General features: G+C 40.4%; 1 protein-coding gene across 1 annotated transcript; it reads right to left on the bottom strand.

Moving 5' to 3' along the window:
• Nucleotides 1-534: 534 nt before the first annotated feature.
• On the bottom strand, nt 535-27874 carry ptgir (prostaglandin I2 receptor; the record flags this gene model as incomplete). The annotated part of the gene is made up of 3 exons (XM_083984412.1): nt 27683-27874; nt 26441-27462; nt 535-822 (listed from the first exon to the last, which is right to left on the bottom strand). The coding sequence occupies exons 2-3, from the start codon at nt 27293-27295 to the stop codon at nt 535-537; spliced, it is 1143 nt and encodes a 380-aa protein (XP_083840538.1). The 5' UTR covers nt 27296-27462; nt 27683-27874.

Genomic DNA, 27874 nt, shown 5'->3' with positions numbered 1-27874 from the left:
ATGTCAAAAATATAATAATGACACATGGGCATGGTGTCCAAACACATATTTCACTGGCAATACTGTCTCTTTTAGATCACACTCACATTATAACTCTGATCAGGTCTCAAGGAGTCAAAGATGTTGTGGATAGTTCATTATCAACCATTCACCATGTCATAAAAAGGCTGATTGGGGAAAGAAGCAGAAAGTATACATTCATGCATATTGTTTACCCATATAGTTGTACCCAAGTGCATATATATTGATTTTACAGTATATATTATCCATAGGCATGAAGTGGTTTGGTGTGTTCCTTAGTGCTACGATACAGTGCTGTTTGTTTCTTGGTTCAACCGTCCCTGGAACTTTTAACATTTCTATCAGTCAGTGAAAGTTTGAGAACAAGTGCAATTAAATTAGTTCCTAGAGAAACTCATAGAGAAGATCTCCGCTGCTCTTAGAGTCTCATGCTTCTTTGTCAAAATGTTAAAAGTTTCATTTCACAAATTTGCAGATGCAAAAGTCTTCCAAGGTTCCAGTCCCTCCCCTGGGTCACAGAGGTAAACTGGAGTACATGTTGCTCTGTGAAACTGTCCCGTCCGGAGGGTTGTTCTGTATGTGATTGTCAAGGGGTAAAGACAGAGCACAGTGTGCCGTTGTCTTCACAGCTCCTTTGCTGAACCGACAGCTCAGCAGAGAGCAAAGGTGGCGAAACACAGACTTGCGACAAATGATAAAGACCCATGGATCCACAATGGGGTTGAGGGCGTAGAAGCGGAAGGCTGTTAGGTTTGCCGTATCGCCACAAAATGGGTGAATGGCATTGATGAAGCCTGCAATCTGAAAGAGACAGAGAAGGTTGAGGTTAGTGTTTTAGGCTACTACTCACTGCAGGAAACAAATATAATTATAGCTGCTGCGCAGCAATGGGTCGGGTCCGGGCTACTTTTGGCAAATGTAACAAACAGGAGAATTGGAAGACAGGACAATTGACCTTATATTGTTCAATTTGCACCAGTTGAGGATTGAACCCACAACCTCGGGAACCAAAGACTGTTGTCTATCGCACTGAGCTAATTGACAAGTGGCAGTTCAACAGTGGCTTCACAAATTGAGTAAGCCATTCACTGTCGCGCAGGCAGATTTGAAACCACAGTAAACGGAAAAATCAGTTTTTGAGGTAAAATTCTGATATGTATTTGTCAAACATCTACTGTGACTCTAAGATGTTAGGAGTCTTCGCACATGGTCCAGTCCAAGCTATTTGGATTTTTAAATTTAGAGGCTTGCTGTGATGCCACCATTAGGACAATTGTCTTGTGTTTCTTGTTGAGGACATCTGACATTTTGATCTGTCATCATCATCATCATCATCACCCTTGCTGGGTCTCGAACCCACAGCCTCTGACACCAAGAACCAGCTCCTAACTCACTGAGCTAATTGGCTGGTAGTGAGACCTGCTGTGTAGCTTCATTTATCCACTCAGGTGAGCCAGTGCCCGGGCAGCTGTTGTGATGAAATGGTCAAAATGTCAGGAATTCAGTCATCTAAACAAAAATCTGATAATACATAAATTGCATCTTGACAGCATGAAAATGTTGGTGATTTGTTTTTAATGATAAGTGTTTTGCTTCATAAGAGAAAATCTGATGTTTAAAAATTCCACTCTCACATTGGCTGCAGTTGTTCCCATGAGAGCAGAATTAAAAATGTTCAAGAAAATTCAGTTATTGAGATAAAATTCTGATATTTGCCAAACTTCATCAACCATGACTCCAGAATATTCTCTTTTTTTTTTCAGGAAGATTGAAAATGTATTTAGCAGGAATTTGATGGTATATGTTTACAGTACTGTTTACAGTCAAACGTTTTCATGCACTGTAGGCTCAATTTTTGCTTAATCAAAAATCCGAGAAACAAGTTTTGTGGAGGACAGTCTGGAGATGCTCTGTAGCAAGTTTGGTGTCAATTGAGCAAAAATTGTGGGAGGAGATACATTTTAAAAGTTTTACAGTTATTGAAAAAAACAGAGTGATGGACTTCATAATTTGTAATGAGTTTAAGTGGACAAAAGTTTCAGCAGTATTGAGGCAACATTGTGGTGAAGTTTCAACACTGTAGCATCTACCGTTGGTTTGGTAGGAATTTTTAAAGTTTTTAAATTTAAACGCTTATTGTGCCCCCCCTAGGAGGGGGGGGCACATGTCCTTGGAGTTGAGTGAATCTGGCATGGGACTGGACCTTTGTGCAAAGTTTGGTGAGTTTTCGCCCATGGGAAGTATGACTTCCTTGGAAGAAGAAAGAAAGAAGAAGAAGAAGAAGAATTCCTAGGAATACAATAGGTTCCCGGCAGCTTAGCTGCCCGGACCCTAATAAAGTCAAGAAAATACTCCACATGTGCCCAAATTTGTAATTTGGAAGCATGTCCTCCTTATTTTTTAATAAATTACTTCAACAAGTAAGTTTCTCTGATCCGACTGAGAATGGCAGCAGCACCATGCATGATCATTACAGTATATAATCATAATGAAACCCGGGTCTACAACACTTCAACAGGACAATGACCCTTAACACATAACAAAGACAATGCAGGAGTGGTTTAGCACAGCTCTGTGAATGTCCTTGAGTGACCCAGACCAGAGCCAGGGCCCAGAGGAACATCTCTGGGGTGACTGGAAAACATTGATCATCCAACAGTCCTCAACATAGCCGACAGAGCTTATGAGGATCTGCAGAGAGAGATGTCAGAAAATTCCAAAATCCTGATGTGCATAACCCAGAAGTCTCAAGGCTGTAATCGCTGCCAACGGTGCTTCAACAAAGTCCTGAGTAAAAGGTCTTAATATTTATATCAGTGTGGCCTTTCAGTTTTCCCTTTTATTATAGTTTTAAAATATTGTTTTTACTATGTCATGATGAGGTATTGAATGGAAACTGACATTAAAGTTATTTCAACATAAATATACAAAATGTGAGAAACTAAGAGGGTCTGTATATTTTATAAATGCACTGCATCCTATGTGGAAAAATATTGAATATTTGCTCATAAATCAATGACATAATAATATGGAAAAAACAAGCATTTCATTGACTGCTGGTAAATGGTGAAGGCCAATTGTAATTTATTTTGTCATTTTATCGATCAAATCCATCAAAACATCCAAGTAATCAATAACATTCAACGGTAACAATAGCTTTGGTGAATTGGCACCAGATTAAACAGTGAGTTGGATCGAGCCAAACCTCTGTTAGAGTTCTGCTCGTCTTAAAACCAGATGCAAACTTATGACTGTGTGTTTATGTGTCAGTTAGAGCTGTTGTTCATCTCGTATTGCTAGGCTTTACCAAATATCAACATCCGTCTCTCTCTACCAATAAAAGACGCTCACTGTGAGTTCACATTTAATTTTCAGATGTACAAAGTGTTCGGAATATAGATGCAGACAACTCTGCATGACATGACTAAAACTTTTTTTCCCCCAGCATTGACCTTTAAGGTATGACAGCCTGCAGACAGCAGCAGCTGGCTGCTTACTCATCCTGAGCAGAGAAGCAGCAGCTGGCCCAGGAAGCGTCTTTGTCACCTTGCTCCTCTTCTCTATCAACAATTCTCCATTTCCTCCATGAAATATCCAACAAACAGTGGCCTAATTAATGGCTTGTGCTGATTGAGTGCTTTTGCGCATTGGTGTAAATGTTTCCCTGTTGCTAGGGCCTGGACAGAAAACTAATAAGGGTGAGACAAAGTGAGAGGGGGCCAGAGGGAGCAGGTCCAGAGCCAGGCCAAACCAGACTACCAGAGGGACCAGACGCGAGGCTTACTATGCCATAACTTGCACGGATGTGGTCGCTCAGATATTAATCTACAAATACACCCATGAGAAAGACAGAAAGAATGAAGATTACTCAAAACAAACCCAAAACAACAGCAATTATCTTGTGATGCATGTCATATGTTGAGCTCAGTGGTATAACAATATTCAACAATGCTGGAAAAAAGTGTTGTCATTGTAGGTGTGTCAGAAGTGGTTACAACCCAGAATGAACCAAAACGAGGACCAGATGTTTCTGACTTTTTAGGAAGTAATCATGTTACTTTTGAAGTTGTGTGAATTTTCTTGGATTGCACAACTGATTTTAGCGGAGTGACGGTTGGATTCTTAGTAATTTCACAGGTTTAGCACGTAAAAGGTCGAGGTTTAAAAGATTTATGGATAACAATATAGGCCTACAACACTCACACCGACAGACGGGGTCAGAATACACACATCAGAGACAGTGCAGGGTTTCTTTTACAGGAAGTTTCCTTCTTAAAACAGCTGATTGTGAAAGCAATTGCAAGACACCAACTAACCATTTCACAATTTGACCTAATGCCACTCTTTGTCAATTTTCATTTTTTTTCCCCTTTTTGTTTTACTGTCACCTGCCTAATTCAAAGCTAGTGATTTAAGTCACTAACTAAATCAGGTTAGGAGTTTTAGGTACATTTTATCTAGTAAAGACTACTAATGTGTAAATCTGTTACCAGGAAACATCTAGCACTGTCCAATAAAAAACAATCAAGTTAACATGATGCATGACATGAAGCATCGCATGCTGTGACATTCTGTCCAATTTTTTTGTTGCATATTGTTTCATAAATCTCCGCCTAGAAAAAAAAAGTTATTACTTGGCTAAGTTTGAGTTGATGGCGAGCGAATCCATCCTGATACAGATCTATTTGGAGTTTTTGCCATGATATCATTAGACACGAGAGACAGCAGATCCAATAAATGTTTCAAAAGCTTTGAAAACTAGCCTACAAGTGTCCTCATGGGACTTTTTAAGACAAGACACTGGCTTGGATTTAAACAGCTCTCAACAATTGTTATTTGAATCAATACTCAACGAAAAAAAAAAAAATCTTAGGCTTACTGGCATCAAACACACTGACAAACACAATTACAAATGTCCTTTGTGCTCATCGTGCAGAGATCATACACCTTATTCATCATGCAGTGTTGCCAGAAACATTTCAAACAGACATGCATTCTCACGCGCTCTGCTACTGTCCTCACCCCTGTCGTCTCAGCCTGCATTATCACCCTCGCTATTGCCTCTGCTCCTGCATGCCACCCTGCCTCTTATGGTCCTCTCAGCGGACCTCAAGCCCTGCAGAGAGGGACACCAATCATGAGCTGTCTTCTCCAAGTGCCGCAGGCTGTGGGGCCAGAATTGATGAGATGTCATGCTCTCCTTAAACAGCGGCATATTAATGTATCAGGCTAAGAGCAGGCAAGAGACGCTGCACAGCAGGCGAGGATCAGGGTGATTATTTAGTTGAACAAAGGATCGTGCCGATGTAGGAAATCTTTAAGGGACAGTGAGCACGTTTGCATGTGCACATTGTGCATGCATAAACACATCATAATCCTCTGCTCTGCAAACTGTGCTACTTGTGTGCACGACTACTGGGTCAAAGAGAACTGGACTAACCACCTACCTTTGTCATAAAAACAAGTTGCAAAATATAACACAGAAATCATCTTAGGGCTCTAACTTCTGTTGTCTATAAATCTCATCTTTGTCTACCAAAGCTAAATATAACACCATGAAATTGCTTGTTTTGTCTTGACCAATAGTGCAAAAGCTAAACCTAAACACACAGTAGCTGGAATGAGGACATGTTTTTGTGTTTTTGAAGTGGATGATTTTATGGTTTATTTTTCTGTGGGGAAAATAATCAATACAATCGTACTAATTGATCGTCTCAAGGCTACATGATTTTACTTACAGCTTCGGCATCCTTTCATCTTCATGTACCTCAACCCTAAAGGAACTGATGACAGCACGTACATCCTGGCAGAGACACACAAGATGCTATTTGGGGCTGATGATTGCTGTGTCTTTCAGGAAACAAACCACTTAATGGATGTCTACACTCTATGACCCATTATTTTCCATCTTGCAGTCCTGAAGGACTCCTCGTAACTCTTTCTTCCTGATCCTGTTTCACTGCTGGATCATTACATGGGGATGAGAGGAGGCAGCGCAGAGATTACTGGCTGTGAGCTAGGACAGAGAGAAATGATGAAGCGCTACACGGGTCTTTGAAGGAGTAGTTTAATATTTTGGGAAACATTTTTTAATCAATAATCTTTTGAGAGTAGGATGAGAAGATCAATCTCACATGTCTCCCCTAAACCTTTCCCTTTTTTGCCACTTGGAGAAAGAGGAAATGAGCTGTAAACACAACTGGCATATGATCAGTTAAGCTGATATGATGAAAGTGATGGGAAACAGCTGCTTTTTAACACATCCAGCAGACATAGACACTCAATAGCTGGCTTTTTAGCAGCTGCAAAGCAAATGTAAAAAAGGTGACAACTACGAGTGTCACTTTTAACATCAGACTGTTGAGATGAAACTATTGATTAGAGCAGCTTTAAAACTGGCAACAGACAAAGAGAGAGCTTAACACTGACTTGCTACTCGACCTGCTCAGCAAGGAACAACGAAAAAAACACAGCAAACAACTGGCTGGTGAACATAGTGAAGCATTTAGCAGCCAATGAGCCAGATATTTCCCTGAGGAGTTGGACCAAAAGGGACCAAAGACAGAGCAAAAAAAAAAAGGGGGGGGGGGACGTTTGGGCTAACCCTCATTTGTAACTCCTGAACGTGTAAATAAACACAAACTCTTAAAAGTTCAAATGGTGTTTATATGTCACTGATGACAACTTGCTCCCAAGTGGTCAAACTATTCCTTTAAGCAAATAAATATACATTTTTGACAGTATTATAACAAACTCACATCAGGTTGCACACTGGACTTTTCTCCTGCTTCGAGGCAACATTTAAGTATATAGCATGACAGGAAGGCAGGTTGACACTAATCACATCTGGGGAAAGTTTTGCACCTCCTCTGTTTTCAAGAAAGGATAAAGATCTTTATTTAATTTTCCTAAAAAAGATGCTAGAAAGAGAGGAAAGTGCTCTTTGTGGTGAAGACGGGAATAAAACTAGTTTAAAGAGTTATTACATTTTTTAAAGACATGGGGCCCTATTTTCCTGGCGCAACTCAGGGGGGCGCAGCGAGGCGAGCCCTGGCGCAGCTGGCGCAGTGGCATTTTCCTCCAGTGGAACAAGGTGCGCAGCGGATTCGGTAAATTGGCAGACTGCTGTGCGCCGAGATGGGAGTGGTCGCGCAGCAGGGGGAGGTGTCGACAGATTCGCCGTGGCGCAGTGACAATTTGTTGCAGATAGACCGCGCGGAGAGTGCGCCGAAAGCTCGCCAGCTCCAACCTGGTCTAATCTCAGCGCAAGGCGCAGCGCAGCCAGCGGACTGGTATTTTGACTGCCCAGCTCCGCAGTGCGCCCACGTCACCAAGACCTCACAGGCAGGTTTCCACAGTTCCAGGCACATTTAAATGCAATTATTAATAATAATAATAATAATAATCACCATAACCCCTATTTATTGTATCTGAATCAGCACATACACGTATATCTATATAGAAGGTCCCGTCACACGATGCGGCTCAATAAATCAATAAGTAAATAAATAAATGAAGAGTTCATTTGCAAAAGCAGATAACTTTTATTTTTTATTTACATAAGGTGATATCAGTCAAACCAAAGTTGAGTGACTTTGAGATGTAACAAAACAGACATATCTCAAAAAAATAAAGTTTTATTGAAAACAACACTATGCAAAGAATAATTACAAAGCCTCAGCTCATTTTTTTCAAAATGGCACTTATCTGCTTTTGCAAATGAACTCTTTAAATATAGCAGATCATCGCAACGGCACAGTGTGTAGTGTCAACACAGCAGTAATCCATCCTCATCTTTCATCTGTGTTAATTCAGTCAGGTTGAGTTTCCATTAAGCATGCCGACAGCCTTTGATCTGTCATCAGTGTGACGGGACAATCGATATAGATATACAGTACGTGTATGTGCTGATTATTGTGATTATTAATTCCATCTAAATGTGCCTGGAACTGTGGAAACCTGCCTGTGAGGTCTTGGTGACGTGTGCGCACCAAGTCAATTGCCTCCCTCTTCCACGGTGATATCAAACGTGCGCCTCTCGCGCGCGGCGGATTTAAAGGCGAGGAGAGGAGCTCATTTGATTGGTGAAGATCTGACTCGGCTGTGTCAAACCCACTCCACGCCTTCTCTCCTCCCTCTATGTCCAATTCTTGTGTTGCATATTGTTAATCTTAATCTTAAGGATTTGTGGCTTTACACATCTTGGCTCTCTGTGCATAATGTAAAGACATGAGACTAAACTCAATGTATCCCAATCGTCTATTCCTGGCACACAAAAAAAGAAAAAATAAGCAGTTTTATCAGAACTAAACAACTAACTTAAATGAGCGCAGTTTACCAACGTTGTACTAAACCAGCAAGTCTTTCTGGTGTGTTTCCTCTGTTCTAAATTCTCTACAAGTTCACTCACTGTTTCCACTGGGGTGCTGACCTATATCTTTGAGGCCTGAGGCCACAGTTCAGGGAAAAGTCAACACAAATCCAACAATGTCTTACACCCGCAGCGCGTCTGTGCTGTGTGTTGTTCCTGCGGGGGATACTATGAGCTATGGTGAGCTTGTTCAATAAAACGCACTGGAGTTGATTGGATTTGTAGCCACAGCTTTAATTTCTCACTAATGAGAGCAATCACATATTCTTCTTTGTCCCCGGGCGGTCTGAACACAACGGCCTCTGCCCCAGATTTACTTCCTGAGGGACCTGCGTGGTGAGTCATACAGTGCAGATACTGAATGTAAGGTAACGCTCACCGCAGTGCCTCTTCACATGAGGGGAATTTCACTTCTACTCCTCCGCAGTTAAGAAGTTCCTGAGGAGGTGGTTAGTGTCATCTGAGACTGAAAAAGATACTGAAAGGAAAAGGGTGGGTGTGCGCAGGCGAGAGCATTAATGTGCATCTGGTGCATCTAACCAGTTTGTTCACTATGTTGTTTTCTCATCTTTGTTTTATGACTTTTCCAGCCCAGAAAACACACTTCAAGTCTCTTGGGCATCTTCAGCTTGTCGGTACGATGTTGTTAATTTAGAAAGTATCAAAGGCTGTATAATGTATAAATGTAAATGGATTCAGTCTCAGGAGAAAGGGAAACATTGGACATTAATAAGTGGCAGCATTAATGGCAGACTGTGTCTGTCTTCAGGCAACATCCGTTAGGGGAATTATCATGTCTGAAAGTCCATTAGTGAGCTCCATCTTTAAAACATGCTTCAGGCTGTAGTGAGATACCTGGAGCTATTATACCTTTCACCAGTGTTTTCAAAAAATTGATTTTCAATTGCTGTCGCTCTGGCTCTCAAGCCAGGCTGTTATGTAGGTTGAGAAGTGACCACAGGGATAAGATAACAAAACAACAAGAAAAAACATTCTGTGTGTACACGCGTACATGTACAGTACACACACACATACACACACAGGTCCTGTATGTTCTTTATTATCAGCACTTTATTATCACCTTACACCATCTGCTGTACATATATTAACTCACAACCTTCTTTGTACCTACGTGTGTGTGTGTGTGTATATAAATATATATTTATATTATATATATTGTCTTGTATATTGTCTTTTAACTGTCTGTGATACTACACTGATGTCATTGTTGTTTTCTTCTGGTTTGTACTTGCCGTCTTGACATGATTTATGTGTTACAATGGTCCATGGGAAGAAATTATTTAAACGAGATTACTGCTATAAATCATCTCTGTGGTTTTATGCAATTATTGTAGAAAACAAATAAAGATAGAGGAATAGATCAAAGAAAAAGGCTTTATGTTTATAAAATCTATAATTATCTTTTTTTTATGCTCATTTGAAGAACATACAGAGAAGTGTAACTGATGAGTAAACAACTGTCTCTCACACAGAGACAAAAGCATGCACGCACACATGCACGCACGACACCACAGAGGAAGTGCAAGTGACTGTGACATAGTGAAAAACATACAAAAAAACCCCAAACAAACTGTGAAATATATTTTCATCTGATGTAGTGCATTGTAAGAATAGTTTGAGTTGCTCTGACATTACCACAGAAACTGTGACAAAGCTGCTACAGTACAGTGCCCTATGGTTCTTATACTACATATACAGTATGTAACTGTATACAAGAGTCCAGACCTACAGTATTGGTACAGACTTTAGTGCATTGGGTTCAGGCGAGGAAAAACAAGTGATTCATGATTTAAAACTGAACAGAGTAGTTTGTTTGTAGGTATTGCTGTTGACATGTACTTGTGTTTAATTTTGGTATTAGAGAAAGAGCCAATTTGGGGTTGGTTTCAACACAAAGTCTGTCACAGAGAAGCCTTATACAGTAGGACGCTGGCCATGTACCTCTTTTCTAATTCCCAGCCATGTGCACAATACATCATCTCATTTGCCAACAACTGAGCACAATTCAGCCATAAAGATTTCATCTTTTATGTTTACTGGCACCGAACACCATCCACTGTTGCTTTTATTAAACCTGGGTCCTGGGTTTATCCATCACTCCAGTTGGTTATGAAAGCTATTTTGTGACTTAGTTCTGGGATGTGATAACATCTGAGATAACATTGTTTGCTGGCAAAGCGCAACACAAGGGGCAGCCGAGATGGGCAGGAAATAAATCTCTAGATAATGCCTTTCTTTTTCACCACGAAAATACTAAAATTGTCCCCAAATGACCTGTGAAAGTTGTCCACCACATAGAAAAGCGTGCACAGGTATTGTCGGTCAAAGTTGAAGCAGCTTGCGTCAGGTATTTATGAGGTCTAACTGGTGATTCAAGCATTTTAAAGACCTGTCTAAGTGCAAGACTGCTTGTAATGTTTGCTGTCCTGCTCATGGACATCCACTTGCTCTCTTTTCTCAAAAACTGACTGTTAATACAACATGCATTGATGAAACTTTGGATGAACCCAGAATATAAAAAATCCCAGACCTTGGGTGTGTGGTTTTGGATACTTAAAAAATGCTGTTTTTTAGACAAATATACAAGTTTCACATGTCATTCGGTGTTACTGCTTTTTCCATGAATATTTGGTTGAAAATCATATCAGTTACCTCTCACTGCCACGCAGGATGTCAATGTGCAGACCGTGCCGATTTCAGATTGATCTGAGCTCTGTTGAGCTCTGCTGCACTGCTCACAGTCTGACACGATGCCCTAAAAATTCATTTATTTATGCATCAGCATCTTGAAAACTACAGTATAACCATATTGAAAACAAGTTTATGATTTAATGAAGCAGCTACAGTATTGCATGTCAGTCTTTTAAATTGGCATAAAATGTCATGTTCTGTATTATTTTCTATTAGCAAAGATAACTGGAAACATACAGGGCACAACATTCAACATTTGAACTGCAAGTCGCTGTCACTCACTTCCAGACTGGAGTTTCATGACTTTCACAGGAAGTTTTACAGTATTAGTCTGTACAGTATGTTTAAAAAACAAACATGATTTGCATGTTTCACTCTGTGTTTTCCTCTCTACGTATGTCGTTAACGTACTGTAAAGGCAACCACAAAGTACTTCCATACTGACAATTACTGTATGATGAGGTCATTATCAACTCTATAGGGGTTTTGTCTAGTAACTGGCAAAGTTGCAGGAAAATGTCAATGATTCAAGTTAATTTGCTTTTGATCCCTGTTTTTATATAGCTAATTTTACACGTGGTGTCTATAAATATCTGACTAAACACTTGTTCAAATCATTATACAAAAGCCAATCATCATTTTCTGTACAGTAGCCTGTCTTTGAAGATATCTTTTTTTTTTAAGTATATTTTTGTTGGTGTTTTTGCCTTTATTTGATAGCACACAGTATAGATAGACAGGAAAGGGGGAGGCAGAGAGAAGGGGAATGAAATGCAGGACTGTAGCCTCTACTGTACATGGGGCGGCCGCCTTAACCACTGCGCCACCCCGTCTTTGAAGATAACTGAACTCTAACCTCTGACACTGAGAGCTAAGTTTGGGGTGGGTGGTGGTTATTCCCATAACATATTTTTTTTTTGTTGGCCATTACATATTTTCAGACTCTGCTGTTGTTTAAACAGCAGATCGAGTTCACTGGACAGTAAAATCCTAAACCACAGAATCTTCCCTCTGCTGCCTGGTTGCAATTATCCTGTTGATTTAGTTAAGTCCCTGTTGTCTACAAACATTGGCTGAGACGTTTGTAAGCCATGAATCGTTCACAGAAACATTTTGAAAGGATCACATAGAACATTAAATGATGCCTCTTCTGCAAAATGATAAAATAAATGCAAAACATGTTGTTGTTTCTATCACTGGACCGTCACCACACAGGAATGATCAGTTATTGAAAGGGTTAGCATTGGTCATTTACGGAAAGCCGTATCGTCACGCTTAATTAGCTGCATCAGTTTTTAATAAATCTGTTGTCCAATCAGTCCACAAAACGACACTGATCATTGAAAGTATTTTTTTTTTTAGTTTAACACTATGACTCATAACTTGTCTGATTCCAGTGTAAGTCAACATATTGAGAAGGAAGTGGAATATTTTTGACTTGTATGACTAAGTAATTTTATGGGGATTCCATTACACCATCAAAGATTTTTTTTTTCTTGATGTGGGTGGGTTCTTTTTTTTTTTCTTCTTACACTGGAAGATTTTAGATTGACTAGAATGTAAATTAATCTCATGCCATCATTAGGTTTCTTAGATAGAGAAAACAAGTTTTTCGTCAAACTTTAATTTAACCGGGTGTCAGCTGTTTCCTTTTCTTACACATCTCTCAGCACAACAACAGATGATAACCACATTCTGCTTCCCTTGCGGTTTATTTGACGTGAGGGAGTCGCCTTTCACCGCTGCATCTCAGCCAGGTTTTATTCTTCTGTTCGGCCATTTTCTTCCGCCTTTTTACGGTCTTCTTCTAGTCCTTCATACTTTGTGCTATTTCAACAATTCATATATCAAAACGTGCAGCTTTTTTTGAACTTTATCGGAATTACTTTTCTCTTTTTAACTATTTATACTTTTTAAAATATTTAACTTTTTCTGCAAATTAAACTCTAGACAAATTATTTTCTCCAGTTTTGTAGCCACACTTGTCCTCTGGCTAAAATTCTGGTCAAAAATGCAAAGAGACTTAGATAATAATTTAAAATATTTTTTAAATGCAGCCAGGGAGCTCTCTGCTCTCATTCAGCCCAATGCATTTTTTTCACAGCAGCAGGAGAAGGAGCTCAACTTTGTAACTTCTTCACAACTCTGTCTGTAGTCCAGTTGGTAAGGTGGCCGCTTGCCAACCCCAAGGTCACTAGTTTGAATCCAGGCTGAGCAATCTTGTTATGTGATTTCAAAGGAGGTTAAATCGAAAGCAACTGGACTTAGTTATTTGTCTAGGAAGACGTTTCACCTCTCATCCAATGAACTGATGAAGCCTCTTGGATGTACGAAGTTTGACGAACTGCGTACATGAACTGATGAAGCCTCTTGGATGAGAGGTGAAACGTCTTCCTAGACAAATAACTAAGTCCAGTTGCTTTCGATTTAACCTCCTTTGAAATACTATGACCTGGACAAATGAGAATATGCACCGGCTTGTTATGTGATGTTGAATTCTGCTCCCCTCCCCCACCCTCAATTGGTTACAGGTGTTCGTTAAGAGACGCATTAATTGCTTCTGCCACCGTTTGCAGCACATCATCACATTACAATGGCAACATACTTATGTCTGTGCTCTCTGTGGCGAAGTGGCAGAGTAAAGGTTTATTGATCATGAGGTCATGGGTTCGATTCCTGCCTCTTTCATGTCGTACTTTCTGCTAGAGACTTCATTCAAATTCTGATTTGTAGACAAACTTCTAATGGCTCATTTATGATGCTTTTTTAAGCATCATTGAAAAATCTCACATTCATCAAAGTCTCAACCTCTACTTCATCAGATGTGTTGGGACGGCCTAGTGGATAAGGTTCCTGCCATCCAACCACAAGGTCACAGGTTCCCACCTGAGCACTCTTGTTAGTGTGTCAGCCACTTTGAACTTTAACCAATACCACTTGGTCTGGTCACATGATCAAACTTGATAATGCATATGCGCCCCCACCTATTCTCTTTACCTCTTTCAATCTTGGTTTGTGTTAACATGTTTCTTGTTTATACCACTGCACTAAGATTGATTTGCACTGGAACTACAGCTTTGGGCTCGTTAACTTCAGAGTGAGACAGAGTGCAGTTCATCAACAGACAACAGTCTCTGCAACTGTGTGTACACTGTGGCCTAGAGGCAGAGTGAAAGTCTGCTGACCATGAGGTTGTGGGTTCGATACCTACCTTGGTCAACCATTTGAATGGTGATCACTGCTTGCACTATTTGCTAATTCTGCAACAGCGTTCAGCTGCTTTCAGCATTCACACGCATTTCCATCAGGAAATGCTCTAGTTAGGTTATACTGTATATCTCCTGAGACTGGCGGTGAGGTGGGGGGTGAGGCAGGAATCCTATTGCTTTATCTCTACCTATACATTTCCTGGAAGGTGTTATCATAAAAAGGGATGGGTTCAGGTTGCAGGCTCTAATTTTAGCTGCAGTTCGTGAAAAATACCTAGAATCATCAACTCCTATCAAACTTTTTCCTTCATCTTCTTCAATTTCTCAATTGGTTTGTTCATTGTTTAATATGCAGCTGCTCTGTATTCAGTCAGAGGTTGTTTGTGAGTGAACAGGACATAGCTGTGTGACCGTCCAGACAGTGTGTATGAAGGACAAAAAAATTCAAAGTATTAATAAATTAATCAAGTAATATGTAAGAACATCTACATCTGTATAAATAAATGATTCGATTCCTAGATAAAAGTAAAATAGATTCATTAAAAAAAAAAAAAAAAAGCCTTTTCTGTTTTTATTCATTTATCTATTCATTTAACTTCCTGGCACTAAAAATGTAAGTGAAAATATACAGAAAGAATCTGCTGCTAAGATTATAACTGTGGTTGTGCAAAATCTTTTTCTTAACCACTCACAGCTTTTCTCAAACTGATGTAAATCTCCTTGACAACCTCTGATGTGTCTCTACAGTAGGTCTAACATAGTAACACTGTTGTTGTGAACATTATTCAGCTAAGCACCCATGTTAAATCAGATACGCACTGTTGAAAAGTGGTTTGTAACAGCTGAACTGTGTTTTACACAGGAGCCAACACTGCCCTACAAAGGCAAAAGACCTTAACTCACCAGAGTGTAAAACTGAGAAAAATGACTTTAAAGTTATTTTGGTGTCCTGCCAAATTAGTTGTAGGTAGAACACTGAAAATTTGGCATTTTACTATTAATAAATGAAGTTATTTATCCACCAAAAAAAATTAATCTTAAACTTGACCTTTGACCCTTATTCGGAAGTTACTGTATTCTGCCTTTGCATTATCCAAAGAACAATAGTGGATCATGCAAAGGCAAAATACCTTAACTTCTATTTTAATAACAGAATATACTTTTGTTTTGTCAGTATGTTTGATGACACTGTTTAAGTTTTCTAGAATTGATGAATAAAATACTAATACATTTTCCTGAATAAAATGGGAAATAAATAGCCACAGATGATGAATGAATGAATGAATGGATGGATGAATGAGTTACTCCAAACTCATATGAAACAATTTGTACCCCTTGTTCATTATTTTTGTGACATTAAATGCAGGTGCGACTTGTAGATTCACAGATTTTATACCAGTTTATAATTCATAATTACAATAATTATATAGGCCTAATAAAAATAAATAATGTTTTCCATGCCAAACAATGGCCACACCCACTTTTTTTTCTGGCCAACACAGCCTATGACATCGACATGACTGTTTTTATTTTTCTTGACATTTCAAGACATCAGATAGGAGTTGTTATTACTTCCAAAAGCTAGAGGGCAACATCTTCGTTACTAAGCCACTAATTGTTGTAATAAGACAGAGTTCAGAGACAGATGACATGGAAAGTATGAAGCAGGTATCTGTAAACAACAGATTGTTTTGGGCTAATGCTGAAAACTCGTGGTGGATTTAAAAATGGATTGTCAACAATCATGTCTTCTCAGTGGATATGTATTGCCATGGATTTTGACCAGGTTTTAAGACAAGGTAGGCTGCAATCTAAATTCCAGCTCGCTGCTGAGTTGTGTGTGTGTGTGTGTGTGTGTGTGTGTGTGTGTGTGTGTGTGTGTGTGTGTGTGTGTGTGTGTGTGTGTGTGTGTGTGTGTGCGTGCGTGTGTGTGTGTGTGTGTGTGTGTGTGCGTGTGTGTGAGTGTAGGTGTGTGTGCAGTTGTGCACGTCCCCAACCCACTCGCGAGTCGCGTTGTTTGTTTTCTGTCAGTGGGCTGTCAGCATTAGGCAGGCAGGAGGCTAACTAGCCTGTGTGGCACGAGAAAACTATTCAGTATTCAGACTTTGATTTACGATCTCTTGCAGCTGGCAAGCCAGCTGTTGCTTATTCACTTATAATTTGCGGATCATATAGGAGCAGTTGTGTTTTGTTTGTCAAATAGCCTAGCTAGCTAGCTAGCTAACAAGGCTACCGGCCCCGGCATCCTTACTGAAGGTGTGTGAGACGTCCTTCAATTCCATAATACAGAGGCATACCGTGACTACAAGCGCGGTAAATAACTTCATTTTGGTGCTTTGAAAAACAAAGGCAGACTACCGTAACTCCGCCGTAACTCATCGGAACCATGATCGGAACGTTCCATTAGTGCCGCAAAACAAAGGCAGAGTACCTTAACTTATGTTACGGGCTTCTGCCTTGGTTTTCCCTTGACTTTTAGAAGTTACGGCAAAGACAGCGTCTTATTTTTTCCAAAAAACAACAAAATTGACCCATAATATTTGTCCACATGATTAAACTGATGCTTATTGTCCCAAAAATGACAATAACTCATTTTCGCCAAAAATTGAGTTACGGTCTTTTGCCTTTGCACGGCAGAACAGTGTCCCTGCTCCTCAGATACATTCAATTAACTAATTTATTTTTTTATTACTTTTTATTTAATTGATATATAATGCTGCTCATTGCCTTTTAAAGTTGTAGCCACAGGGACTTGTTTAGAGATGAAAATAAAAGGTTTTGACATATATATTCGAGATATGTGGTTTTCATACAAGGGGGTTGAATTTGGATATTAAAATGTCAACAAACTCCTTAAATCCAATTTATAGGTCAAAGGAAATTCTTACAATTAGCTTGTTGAATCAAATCCCCTGTCTTTCTCACAGTGAGTCTGCCAAATACAGAGTTGTTGCGTAAATGTTAAAGAGCTATTCTCTTATATTTCCAAAAGTATTAACGGAGCTCAAAATTTATCACAAAGAAATCGGCAATCAGAACTATTTCAACGGTTTAATGATTAAGAAAGAAAAAAAACACAAATAAACACAAACAACATTGATATCTGCCTGTCAAGTGACACCATGAGGGGTCCCGGCCCAAAAGGTTGAGAAACTCTACACTTGGGTGTGGAGCGTATTTCATGCAACTGCTGTGTGAACAATGAAGGTGCTGATGAATGGACAAATAACTGTGGACACACATGGCAAGAAGCCAACAGGGCAAATATAGAGAGAGAGCACTAAATTATGCATAATGTACATACAATAAACGACTGTGTGAGACAGGTTTACTGATATATTCTGTATGTCTTGGCGACAACTGTGAATATTTCACACAACTTCTGCAATAAACCACATTTAGACACAAACACGCATAGTCACAACTTGCGAATGACTTTGTACACCACAGTGTATCAAAGGGACATTTTAACTAGTATGGGAAATGACTTGGGGCTGTGGATTATAACTAAGTTGTGGAAAAACAGTTGGAAACAGTTGCTATCTGGTGTATTTACGTCAATCATGTATTGTGTATCCATTAATATGCATGCACAGTCCCATTTAAATAAACAAAAAAAAAGAAAGAAAGAAAGAAAGAAGGAGCCTTGTGCGCAAAGAGTTAAAATATTCACTGTAGCATTTGCTTCACATAAAATTGCAAATCAGCAAGAAATATGTTTCCTCATATCCTTTAGCCATGCCAGAAGGAAAAGGAGGACCGACCACAGAAAAGACAGAGGAAGTGAGTGAATTTTTGTCTTCTTCATTATCATTTGTTATTTTACCTTTAAGTTGTTTGTTTCTCTCTTTCTAACCTGCAATATAGAAAAAAAAACACTTTCATGTGTTGAGAAACTGAATTAAGTCTGTCTTTACGGAGGAATAAATTCATCTAAAATAATATGAAGAGGCAGAGTCAATCCAATAGTGTATTTTACAAAATGAAAGCATTTGAGAGGAGACTACCCTATACCTATATGTCTCTCCTGCAACACCCACTGGTATGTTGCCAACAGTTGCCCATGGGGCATACAGTAAGGAGGCAGATTATACATTATATACATAATGGATATGCACCTATTGGAGAAGACAGATTTATTCAGGGCTGCTGTGTCGAAGGTGTGTGTAAACTTACACCATTTGTCAGGATGAATAAGATTTTATTGAGTCAATGTAATAAAGCTGTTAGATGTCAGCTATAAAACTACTGGTAACCTTCATATCAGCAGATCCAACAGGCAATCACCAGTTCCACGGCAATTTTAATTGTCTGCTGCTTGAGCCTGACATGCACCTCATCAAACTACAGTAATTAACAACATGTTTTTTGATGTAATGTTTGAGCTGTTGCCATCAACCCATTAGCTAATGAAGAAAATGTGAATTGTACAGTGTTTAAATTTATAATTTTCTGTTTGCTCTCACATTCTTATACAACGTATAATCCTGTCACTCATACTCATCATTAGTCCTACTCTGAAGGTACGGCAAATACAAATAATAGGCTAGAGCCCTTTTTTTTTTCAAATTCTGTTGTGTTTTGGGCTCGGACAGATTTTTTCAGGCTTGAGTTGGGTGGGGACAGATTTTTTGAGCCCGATCAGAGCTCTATTCCAGGTAACACAGGCAAAATGTTAAACTGGAAAACTGGTTCTTTTTTAAAATTGTCAGTCCAATTGTGAAACAGACTCCTGAACATTTACAAATGGGCTTTAAATTACCAGCAACAAATTAAGGAATGTTTCCTCTTGCAAAATAAACACATGCAGCCAATAGTGCTGGGCTTTTGTTGAAAGATGTTCCACTCAAAAATACACATCAGAGAAATATTAAGGCCAAATGCAGGAGGTGGGGACATTAGCTTTGCATTAGTTTAGTTTTTTTTTTATCTTTTAACATTGGAAATTAATCATGAACACACAATGGATCTATCATGGACACTCTTTGAAAGAATGTCCGACTGCAACTGTCATAACGGCATCTATTATTTTCAGGTTTTCAACCAATTTTCTGTCATACAAACATAACAGTTCACAAGAGTTCAGCGGTACAAATAGAACAAACTTGGTATTTTCCATCTATACCCTTCCAGTTTTACCACAAGCTTCACAGAAAATATGTGGCAAAGCATCAGACCATAAACGGGGCCGAGATCACCCAAAGGACACAGCATATCACTGAATTACATGTGCACTTGAACACACAAACAGGATGTTACTCAGCATTGCAATGTGAGAACCTGTTCCAGCGAGGTACAGTGTTTAATAACAGCCAGTGTTTCTTGCTCAACATGAGGCTGTGAAGCGCGATCACTTACAGTAAGTTTATCTCTGATTTGAAGGAAAATGTCATCCCCTCATCACTATATCCTATTAATCTATAATCTATTTTTACCATGAGTTATGGCCAAAATCATGTTTCACAACCAAATTCAAAACAGTTCAATTCTAATCAAAGTCAAAGTGAACAGTGCGTTTTTTTCCGGTAACTTCACTGTTTTGGTTCACGCAGCTGTTTCTGTGGAAGAAGGTCTAAAAAAAAACTGCTGTGGTTTGTCACTCCAATATCGGATCAACAACAGCAGGTAGGTGATCTTATCGAGCCAGCGGATGTACTGGAGCATTTAGCAGGCAAGTAGCCATGTATTTACATTAGGAGACCAAAGTCAGAGCCAAAAAGAGGGTTAAAAATTGCACTAGAGATTTGTCTAGTGCTCAGAAACACAACTCTATATGAATGCTAGTGTTGCTTTAATTATTTTTTTTCTTTTTTTTTTTTTAAATATGCAGCTGTTTGTAAACAGGTTTGCTCTGTAAATTAAAAAGGTGATGGTATGTTAGTATTAAAAAAGGTTTAAGTCAAAATGTCCACTGGCAATATGGACATGGTTAAATTGAACTTATTAAAGGGACAACGAGGAGTTTCTATTCGGTTATAAAAAAGTCTCACGTTAATGTGGATGAATCTTCGCTACCCACACTTGTTAATGGGCCCATTTTCCATAAATATATCGTTCTGTCTCTATCGTTATTTTGTTATTATTAGTGGTGGCGGAAACGCTGGTCGAGCCGACCAGCGTTTCCTTAATGAGAATAACGCAGCTGAATGGCCGTTTATGGTCGGAACTACGACAGTAACTGAACGTCTTTGAACCTCTGACTTTAATTCTTGATGAATGAAAACATGAGTCCGTCTTGCGCCGGTCAAAGAATTTCACGGTGCGCGCGGAGGCTCATAAATGTAGTGTGAAAACACTTCGCTTTTCCAAAACTCCTCGTTGTCCCTTTAATCATGGAAACGGCTCAGTTACTGGATCACTGACTCATTGATTTTTGATTTTTATTTGGAACCCTAATACCACATCATGACACAATGACTTATCTACCACTGATCTGCTCTCCACACATCTAAACCTCTTTTCGTTACTCATCTATTAAAAATCGATTCACCGGCTGCTCACCCCTTATCGAGCGCTGTGTCATGCCTGGGGCCATATTTTCCCACACACTTCAAGGACATATTAAAAAAGGGCCCAGGAGGAGTTCATGTCATTTGTTGTTCACTTTCCCACCCGCCGACTAACTGGATAACATGTGAGAAAGCACAACAAACCAGGATAAAAAAAAACACAGGATATGAAGAGCATGATTAGCAAGCCTCCGGCCTTGTGACAACTGAATGAGAGTAAATTTCTGCACGCACACAAATGTATGGTGTTTATGTGTTGAATGCAGGATTGAGCATCCATCCACTGGCAGAGGGAATCCTCATTGTTCAGTCCACAAAGCCAGCTGCTGATTGCAGAGCATCATCTTTCTTTATAGAAGCATGGACAAAGCCCACAATGACATTTATCTCCCAGCAGCACCTGGAGCACCTGGAGCACAATAACACTCCTACAACCTCCTATCTTAACAGCATGTGGATTTTAAAGTGCACCAGCTCCATGACGCGTGGATTCATCTGACTCTTCACAGACATGCAAAGGTCATTGTTTACTTGGCTGCTATCAGGATTCAATCATTATTTCCACATGTTGCACAGGTTGACTCATCTGAGGCTGTGTCTGGCAAACATTAAAAGCATGACAGCGGTTTTAATAGGTTCATAATACATAGTCTGGATTTTGGGAATTCCCTTTTTCAACACATATTTACTCAATCTGGATCCAGTTGGATTTGGGCAGTGTCAGTGAAAAGCGATCATTCTGTTGTTACGCATAGTTTCAATGGCATTTGAGTGTGAGCTTTGGGCCTGTCGAGACACTGGAGAGCTTCAGGCGGTTTCTAATGTTGATTCAGTCGTATTCAATCTCACCTAGAATTTGTCTTCATATGGCTCCATTGACTTGTTCCTGAAGCCTCTGTTTCATAAACAGGTGAAGTTTTGGACAGAGGATTTTTTTTTTTCACTTCAAGCTTCCACATAACTTTTGTCTGCATGTGCTTTTGTTTCCGTGTGGTTTCCTGAGTCCCATTCTGCCAAGACAGCCCAGATTAATGAGGCGCTGCACTGACTCCCTGAGGCACGATGCCCTGTGACTGCTGATGTGTCAGAGGTATGTGCTGTTGTTTATCTTTTTCCTGACAATCAAGCTACTATCCAGCTGGCTCACAGGTACTGGAAGCAGTTTGGTATTTTCTTTTCTCTTTTTCCAAAAACACAGAATGTATTATGTGCTTATGACAACCTTAGACATTTGTGTTATTTTTATCTGTAGATGCAGCGGGAACACAGTGGGCTGGGGACTAAAAGGAACAATGTTCAGATTTGATCACGGAGTCATTCATGCATTTATCCAAGTGGTAACTACCATCCGTCTAGAAATTGTTATTTTTAAAAGCACAATGTTTAAAGCCCCGGTACGGAGCTTTTAACTGGATACGCAAAAGTCTCTGGTTTCTGCTGATGTGTCTCTGTTACCTACAACAGCAAATGAGCCCATCAGTGTGAAGATACGCTATTTCTAAGTAGTCTAATTCTATACCTCTGGAAGGCATGGTCGGGTCGGACCACTGACGAAACGATACGAATAGATACATTACGCTGCTAAAAAAAAAGAAAAAGCAAGTCCCGTCTTCTTTCCGACGTTTCCAAAACAAATCTACACGCGCCGGCCAGACAAACGTCTTTATGACAGTGGGAAATGCAGACTTCATTACGCCGCTTTCGTCCACCGCCAAAATCAACACTAAATGAAAAGTCTGTACAGGGGCTTTAAAATGTAGAAACTGCAAAATCCCCCCAAAACAAAAAAACAATTCAAGTTTAAAATCTCACTGTGGCATGTCTTCAGCAGTTCCCTGTGGGGTTTTTGACAAGTAACAGTGCTATGAAGCTCTGTCTTTAAACGCAAGTCTCCATTCTCCCAAACACCAAATGTAAACAATTTTTCCATATAGTTTTTATATTTTATATTGGTACTTTTGGTTTCCTGGTGTAGAATAGTCTGATGCATGTGGTGCCTTCAACAAAGCAAGGAAATGTATGGATCTCTCTTGTACTTCCTGTCATGTTACGTCACAAACAACAAGTCAATATTAGTTTGCTGAGTAAGACTCATACACATCAGCTACACTAATGGAAACCTTTTTTCATTAAGTCAAACATCAATGCTACTGCTGCAGATTAAACTTGCTTCAGGCACGTTAAAACAAACTCCCCCTGAGATTATCAAAATCTTCTCATAACACCTTTTCCCCCTTTGCTATTAAGTTTTGATTAAAAGGGGATATTTAAATCTAAAACCACAAACAGCTTTGTGAAAAGGTTCTGAAACAAATGCAGCACTTCATTGATCCAGGTATCGACCCACAACATACTGTAAAGCTCCCGGGCAGCTTCTGTGGTTCCCATGGGAACAGATGAGAGGAAAGATATTGGTGATTGTCAAAAGCAAGCTATCAGTTCTGTAACTGTCCCCCTCAGGAGAGAGCTTCGACTATTTACAAACTGATCAACAGAACAAAGAGGAGTGATGAGAGGACTAATGGAGGGGTTATCCAGCGGCAACCTTTTGTCAGGGTTTTGAAATACTGACCTTTAATACCTGCAGGCCAGTGTAATCAAATGAAAGGGCAAATACGTCCTTCTGGGGCTTTAAGGGAATTCTGAGAACCAGAGGTGACACCTTCAAATGGCTTGTTTTTATCCACCCAACTGCCTGAAACCCAAAGACGTTTATTAAACAAATTGTTGCTAGTTAACTATAGCTGCGTCTCAATTTGGAGAGAGTAGTTAATTACAGCTGTAGCTGACAACGTTGCCATGCAATAGGAGCAACGCTCTGTTAGGGCGGCAAGGCAAGGAAGACGCTTGGTTCCGGCCTTCGCGGTCTAAGAAGGCTTGTTATTCAATATATGATTAATGTATGTTAATTTTATTGTTTTGGTGGTGTAATCTTACATAATGTAGCTCTCATACTGAAAGAGGAGAGGCTTTAACCACCATCCTTCAGCTGTATATGTATTTTTGCAGTTGCACGTTGAAGTGTTTTAACAGGCAGTAACCCTATCTTCCATATGTCACTAAATTTCAAGCGATGTGTCAATAGTCCGTCCCAGAACAAACCAGGACCTCATGTTTCATGCTAGGTCAAACCAATCAAAAGTTATTTCACAGAACAGCCACAATGATATCATTCATCACACCGAGCTCTGTTGCTTAATGGCACCTTATCTTTTTCAGATGTCGACTGTAATTGTGCAGTTTTGTACTGCCGGTTTAAATCAGTGGGAGGTGACATATTTCATCCAAGGCCAGGAGTGTGACAAGCCTGGGAAGCTGGTGTGCTACTCAGGTAACAATGAACAGGACAAACATTCACAGCCAGTGGTTAACTATAAGTTACATCAACCTTGCAAGAAAGCTAAAAAAAAAAAAAAACAATTCAGCTTCCTCTCAGAACATTTTACCACTTATCTGATCACATAATTGTGACCTTTTGCTCCCTGAAAAATGCACAGAGCAAATACGGCTCATCTTAGCAGACGCATGATCATGAAATGTGACTTTTTAATGCAAAGATCACAAAATTATTTATGCCTGTGAGGCGCAGAACATGAAGATTTATAAATGCTTTGCAATTCAGCCTTTAAAAAAAAAAAATCTTCTCTCCATCCATTTCCGGCACCTGCTTTGCATTTCACCCACATCTACCAGTGTGCAACCCCTTCTGCTGAGGACAAATTGCAAACAGAGCTCATTCTTTAGAGCTTGAAAGCATCATCCTCCAAGGTATATTCAGTTACATCAAAGTGCTTTGAGAAAATTAAGACCAACCGGAAACACACGCTGGAGCATTTCTGTTGGCGCATCGTTGTGCATCTGCAAGAATGATGACTGTACCCGGAGTGAGAGTTTGCAAGAATCTGAACTGTGTCACTAGCAGCATCAACAACAGTAAATATCAATCAAAGTTCTAATGTTTCCCACCCCACCTCACCCCACCTCACCCCACCCCACCTCACCCCACAACATCTGTTTTGCTTCAGGCAAATTAAAAGATCCTAATCATGAAGCAACATCTGTCTGGAAACATTGTAAATCTACTCACATGCCGCCGTCTCAGTTCTTTTGGTTACAAGAACCACAAGCATGCACATGCATCTGAGCAATCGCATACACACACACGCACACATCTGCGGAGATGATGCACAAATCATTGCATCGCTTAACAGCGTCGTGATATGCTGCAGATCAGGACTGCAATTTTAGATGATTCATAGTTGAGTAGATTATGAATATGTATACATTTAAGTTTGCATGACTAAGACTTGTAGTCATACAGGAGGAAAGTGTAAGTCACAAAAACAAGTAATGTGCCATTTTTATAATAATAAAATAGTGTAACCCCTGAGGCAAGGTAACAGCCTTTCAGTTTCTAATTTCTAAACTGAAACTAAAAAGTACAGGCACAGCGACGGGGACCCCAGTGACACATTGTGGTGAAAATTGAGTTTAGTTTCCTGACGTGTTACTCCATGTTGGCAGGTATACATCGTCATCACTGTTCATTCCCCTGGGCCAAACACCATCATCATCCACCGCAGATTAGTCAAAATTTCAGAACAGGCATTGCCACAAACCATCCAGATGCAGACAGTGAGTAGACGTGTGAAAAGTGAAAACATGCACCGACACTTTTTACTGTTTCCTGTAAACTACTTGATCATCCCACCTGCTCTGTTAAAAAGATCAGCTTGCATGCAAGTAGACATGCCTTTATAAAAATGCGTCACATTAATCACATCCTCCGACTGGTGGTTTTTATTTTCGAAAAACCTCAGGACCCCTGGCTAACGCTGCGTTTGGACGCACAGATTGGAGGCTGGATAACAGTGGAGTCATGCCAGAAGAGATTTGCCCTCCGGGAGAGGCAGGGCCAGACCAGTCCTCCAGGGTTGTCAGGTTTGGCACACTCCTCTCAAACAGGGACAGATATGGAACTAAGCAGACACATGCACAGCACAAACACTCCATGACAGCATGCCTTGTGTGGCAAAGGCTGCGCTTTTGGGCACACCTTTTATTAGTGAAGGCAGAGCACAACAGTCAGGGAGACTCCAACAGGGCGCGCAAACACATACCACAGCAACAAAAAGATTAACAGTCACCATACCATACCAGCTGAGCTTTTCCATGAACATAATGACTACAGAACGAGGGGAAGGAATTAATGTTGCTGGAGTCGGCACACAGGAGGTGAGGAAACTCTATAATCCCATAAGAAAGCCACTAAATGCTGTAAAGTCTGCCCTTTTACTGACAGTGAGCAGATACACATTCAGTCAGGGAGCCGCGCTACAGATAACAGTTTCTAAAGCTTTCTAGCATTGTCTTTAAATATCCCTGTTTCCGTTCCTCTTTCGGCATAAACTGGCTCTGACTTCTTTAACTGAGGAGGTCTCGTTCTGATGACACATCAGGGTGTCAACGCTCTGATTCAGCTGTAAAAGTGATGACTGTCGGACATTAAATGTGTTGTGGAAATGATACAAAGAGTGAGAGGGAGTGAAAATGTTAAAAAGGGAATATCAGGCGGTGTGATACACAAACACAGAGGGGAAAGTTAAACGTGAACTTACGGTGAGTGGAAGGGAGCAGACCACAAAGATGACAGTGATGAGGGCCAGCAGCACCAGGTGGTCCATCTCTTCTTCTCCACGTCCAAACCATGCCAGGCTCAGCCGCCTCTTCCTCACCGTCGACCCCACCGATCCGCGCCGCATCATCTGGCTGCGGTGCATCTGGCACAGGCTGACAATCACCGAGCCATTGCACACAAACACTGCGAAGATCAGCAGCGCCATGAGGGAGGAGTAGGACACAGAGAAGGCCAAAACCAAGCTGGCCTGATCGTACCCTGTCGCGTCCATGTCGATGAAGCACCACGTCCCGGGACAGTACTGTCTGAATTTCCCACAGCCGCTGAACGGCAGGAGACAGAAGGCTAAAGAAAAGAGGTAAATGAAGACGAGGGCGTACTTGGCAAAGCTGCGGCGGATGTGGACAGAGTAGAAGTAAGGGTGGCTGATGGCCAGGCAGCGTTCCACAGCCATGGCGCACAGGATGAGCGTGGGCGCCAGGCCGAAGAAACTCATGGCAAAGCCAAAGAGGTTGCAAAGTTTTCCGCCACCCAGCTGTATCAGGGAAATGTTGCGGGCGTAGCAGATGAACACAGGTGGGCTCAGGAGGCAGGTGCCCAGCAGGTCTGTGAGGGCCAGGCCAGTCACAAGGATGCAGAAGACCGAGGACCTGGAGCGATGCTCCTTCTGGTGCACTCCGAGGATGAAGAGAGCCAGGAGGTTTCCCCCCACACCGGCCAAAAACATGATGATGCTCGTTGCCGGCTTGCCATCCTCATTCACAACGAGAACGTTGTCACAGGTGGTATTTGGACATGATTCGTTTGAAACCATGCTTTTGTTCATGTCTAACATGCTGAAGAAGTAAATATTAATGTGGAGTTCCCAGTCAACAGAAGGGAATCTGGTGCGTTGAAGACATCATTTGGTAACACAGAGGGCAGGGATGTTTGCCGACACCCATATTGCTGCTTTTACTTAAAACATTGATTCTCTTCTTTGCACACAGTGTGGAAATCTTTCTGTGGAACAAATACCAAAAGCATGTAAGAAACAAAAAAGCTACTTGGTGCTCAGGTAGGTGATCTTTTACTATATGCAGAATAAACAAAACCCACTCCACCACGTGACATCACCTTGAACTTTTTCTTTTGAATACATTAACATATATTTACATCTCTTCTCGTATTGTGTCCATATATGCTGCGATTGTGAATCTGGTAGAAACAGAATATTTCTCACCTTTTGCCGTAGATGACCAATACAACAGCCGACTGAAACTCTTTCAGAGTCACAACTTCTTCCTCTTCTTCTTTTTGTACGGATTCACACTCCTTGTCAATGTCTCGGATGAACGGGGTTCAAACCTGCCGCTGCTGCTGTAACGTGCCGATAACGTGAAGGCAGACACACACACTCACAGTCACTGAACTA

This window comes from Trachurus trachurus (genome assembly GCF_905171665.1).
Source record: "Trachurus trachurus genome assembly, chromosome: 13".
NCBI lineage: Eukaryota > Metazoa > Chordata > Actinopteri > Carangiformes > Carangidae > Trachurus > Trachurus trachurus.
The sequence above is the reverse complement of the archived record's forward strand: the minus strand, read 5'-3'. Positions and strand labels throughout refer to the sequence as shown.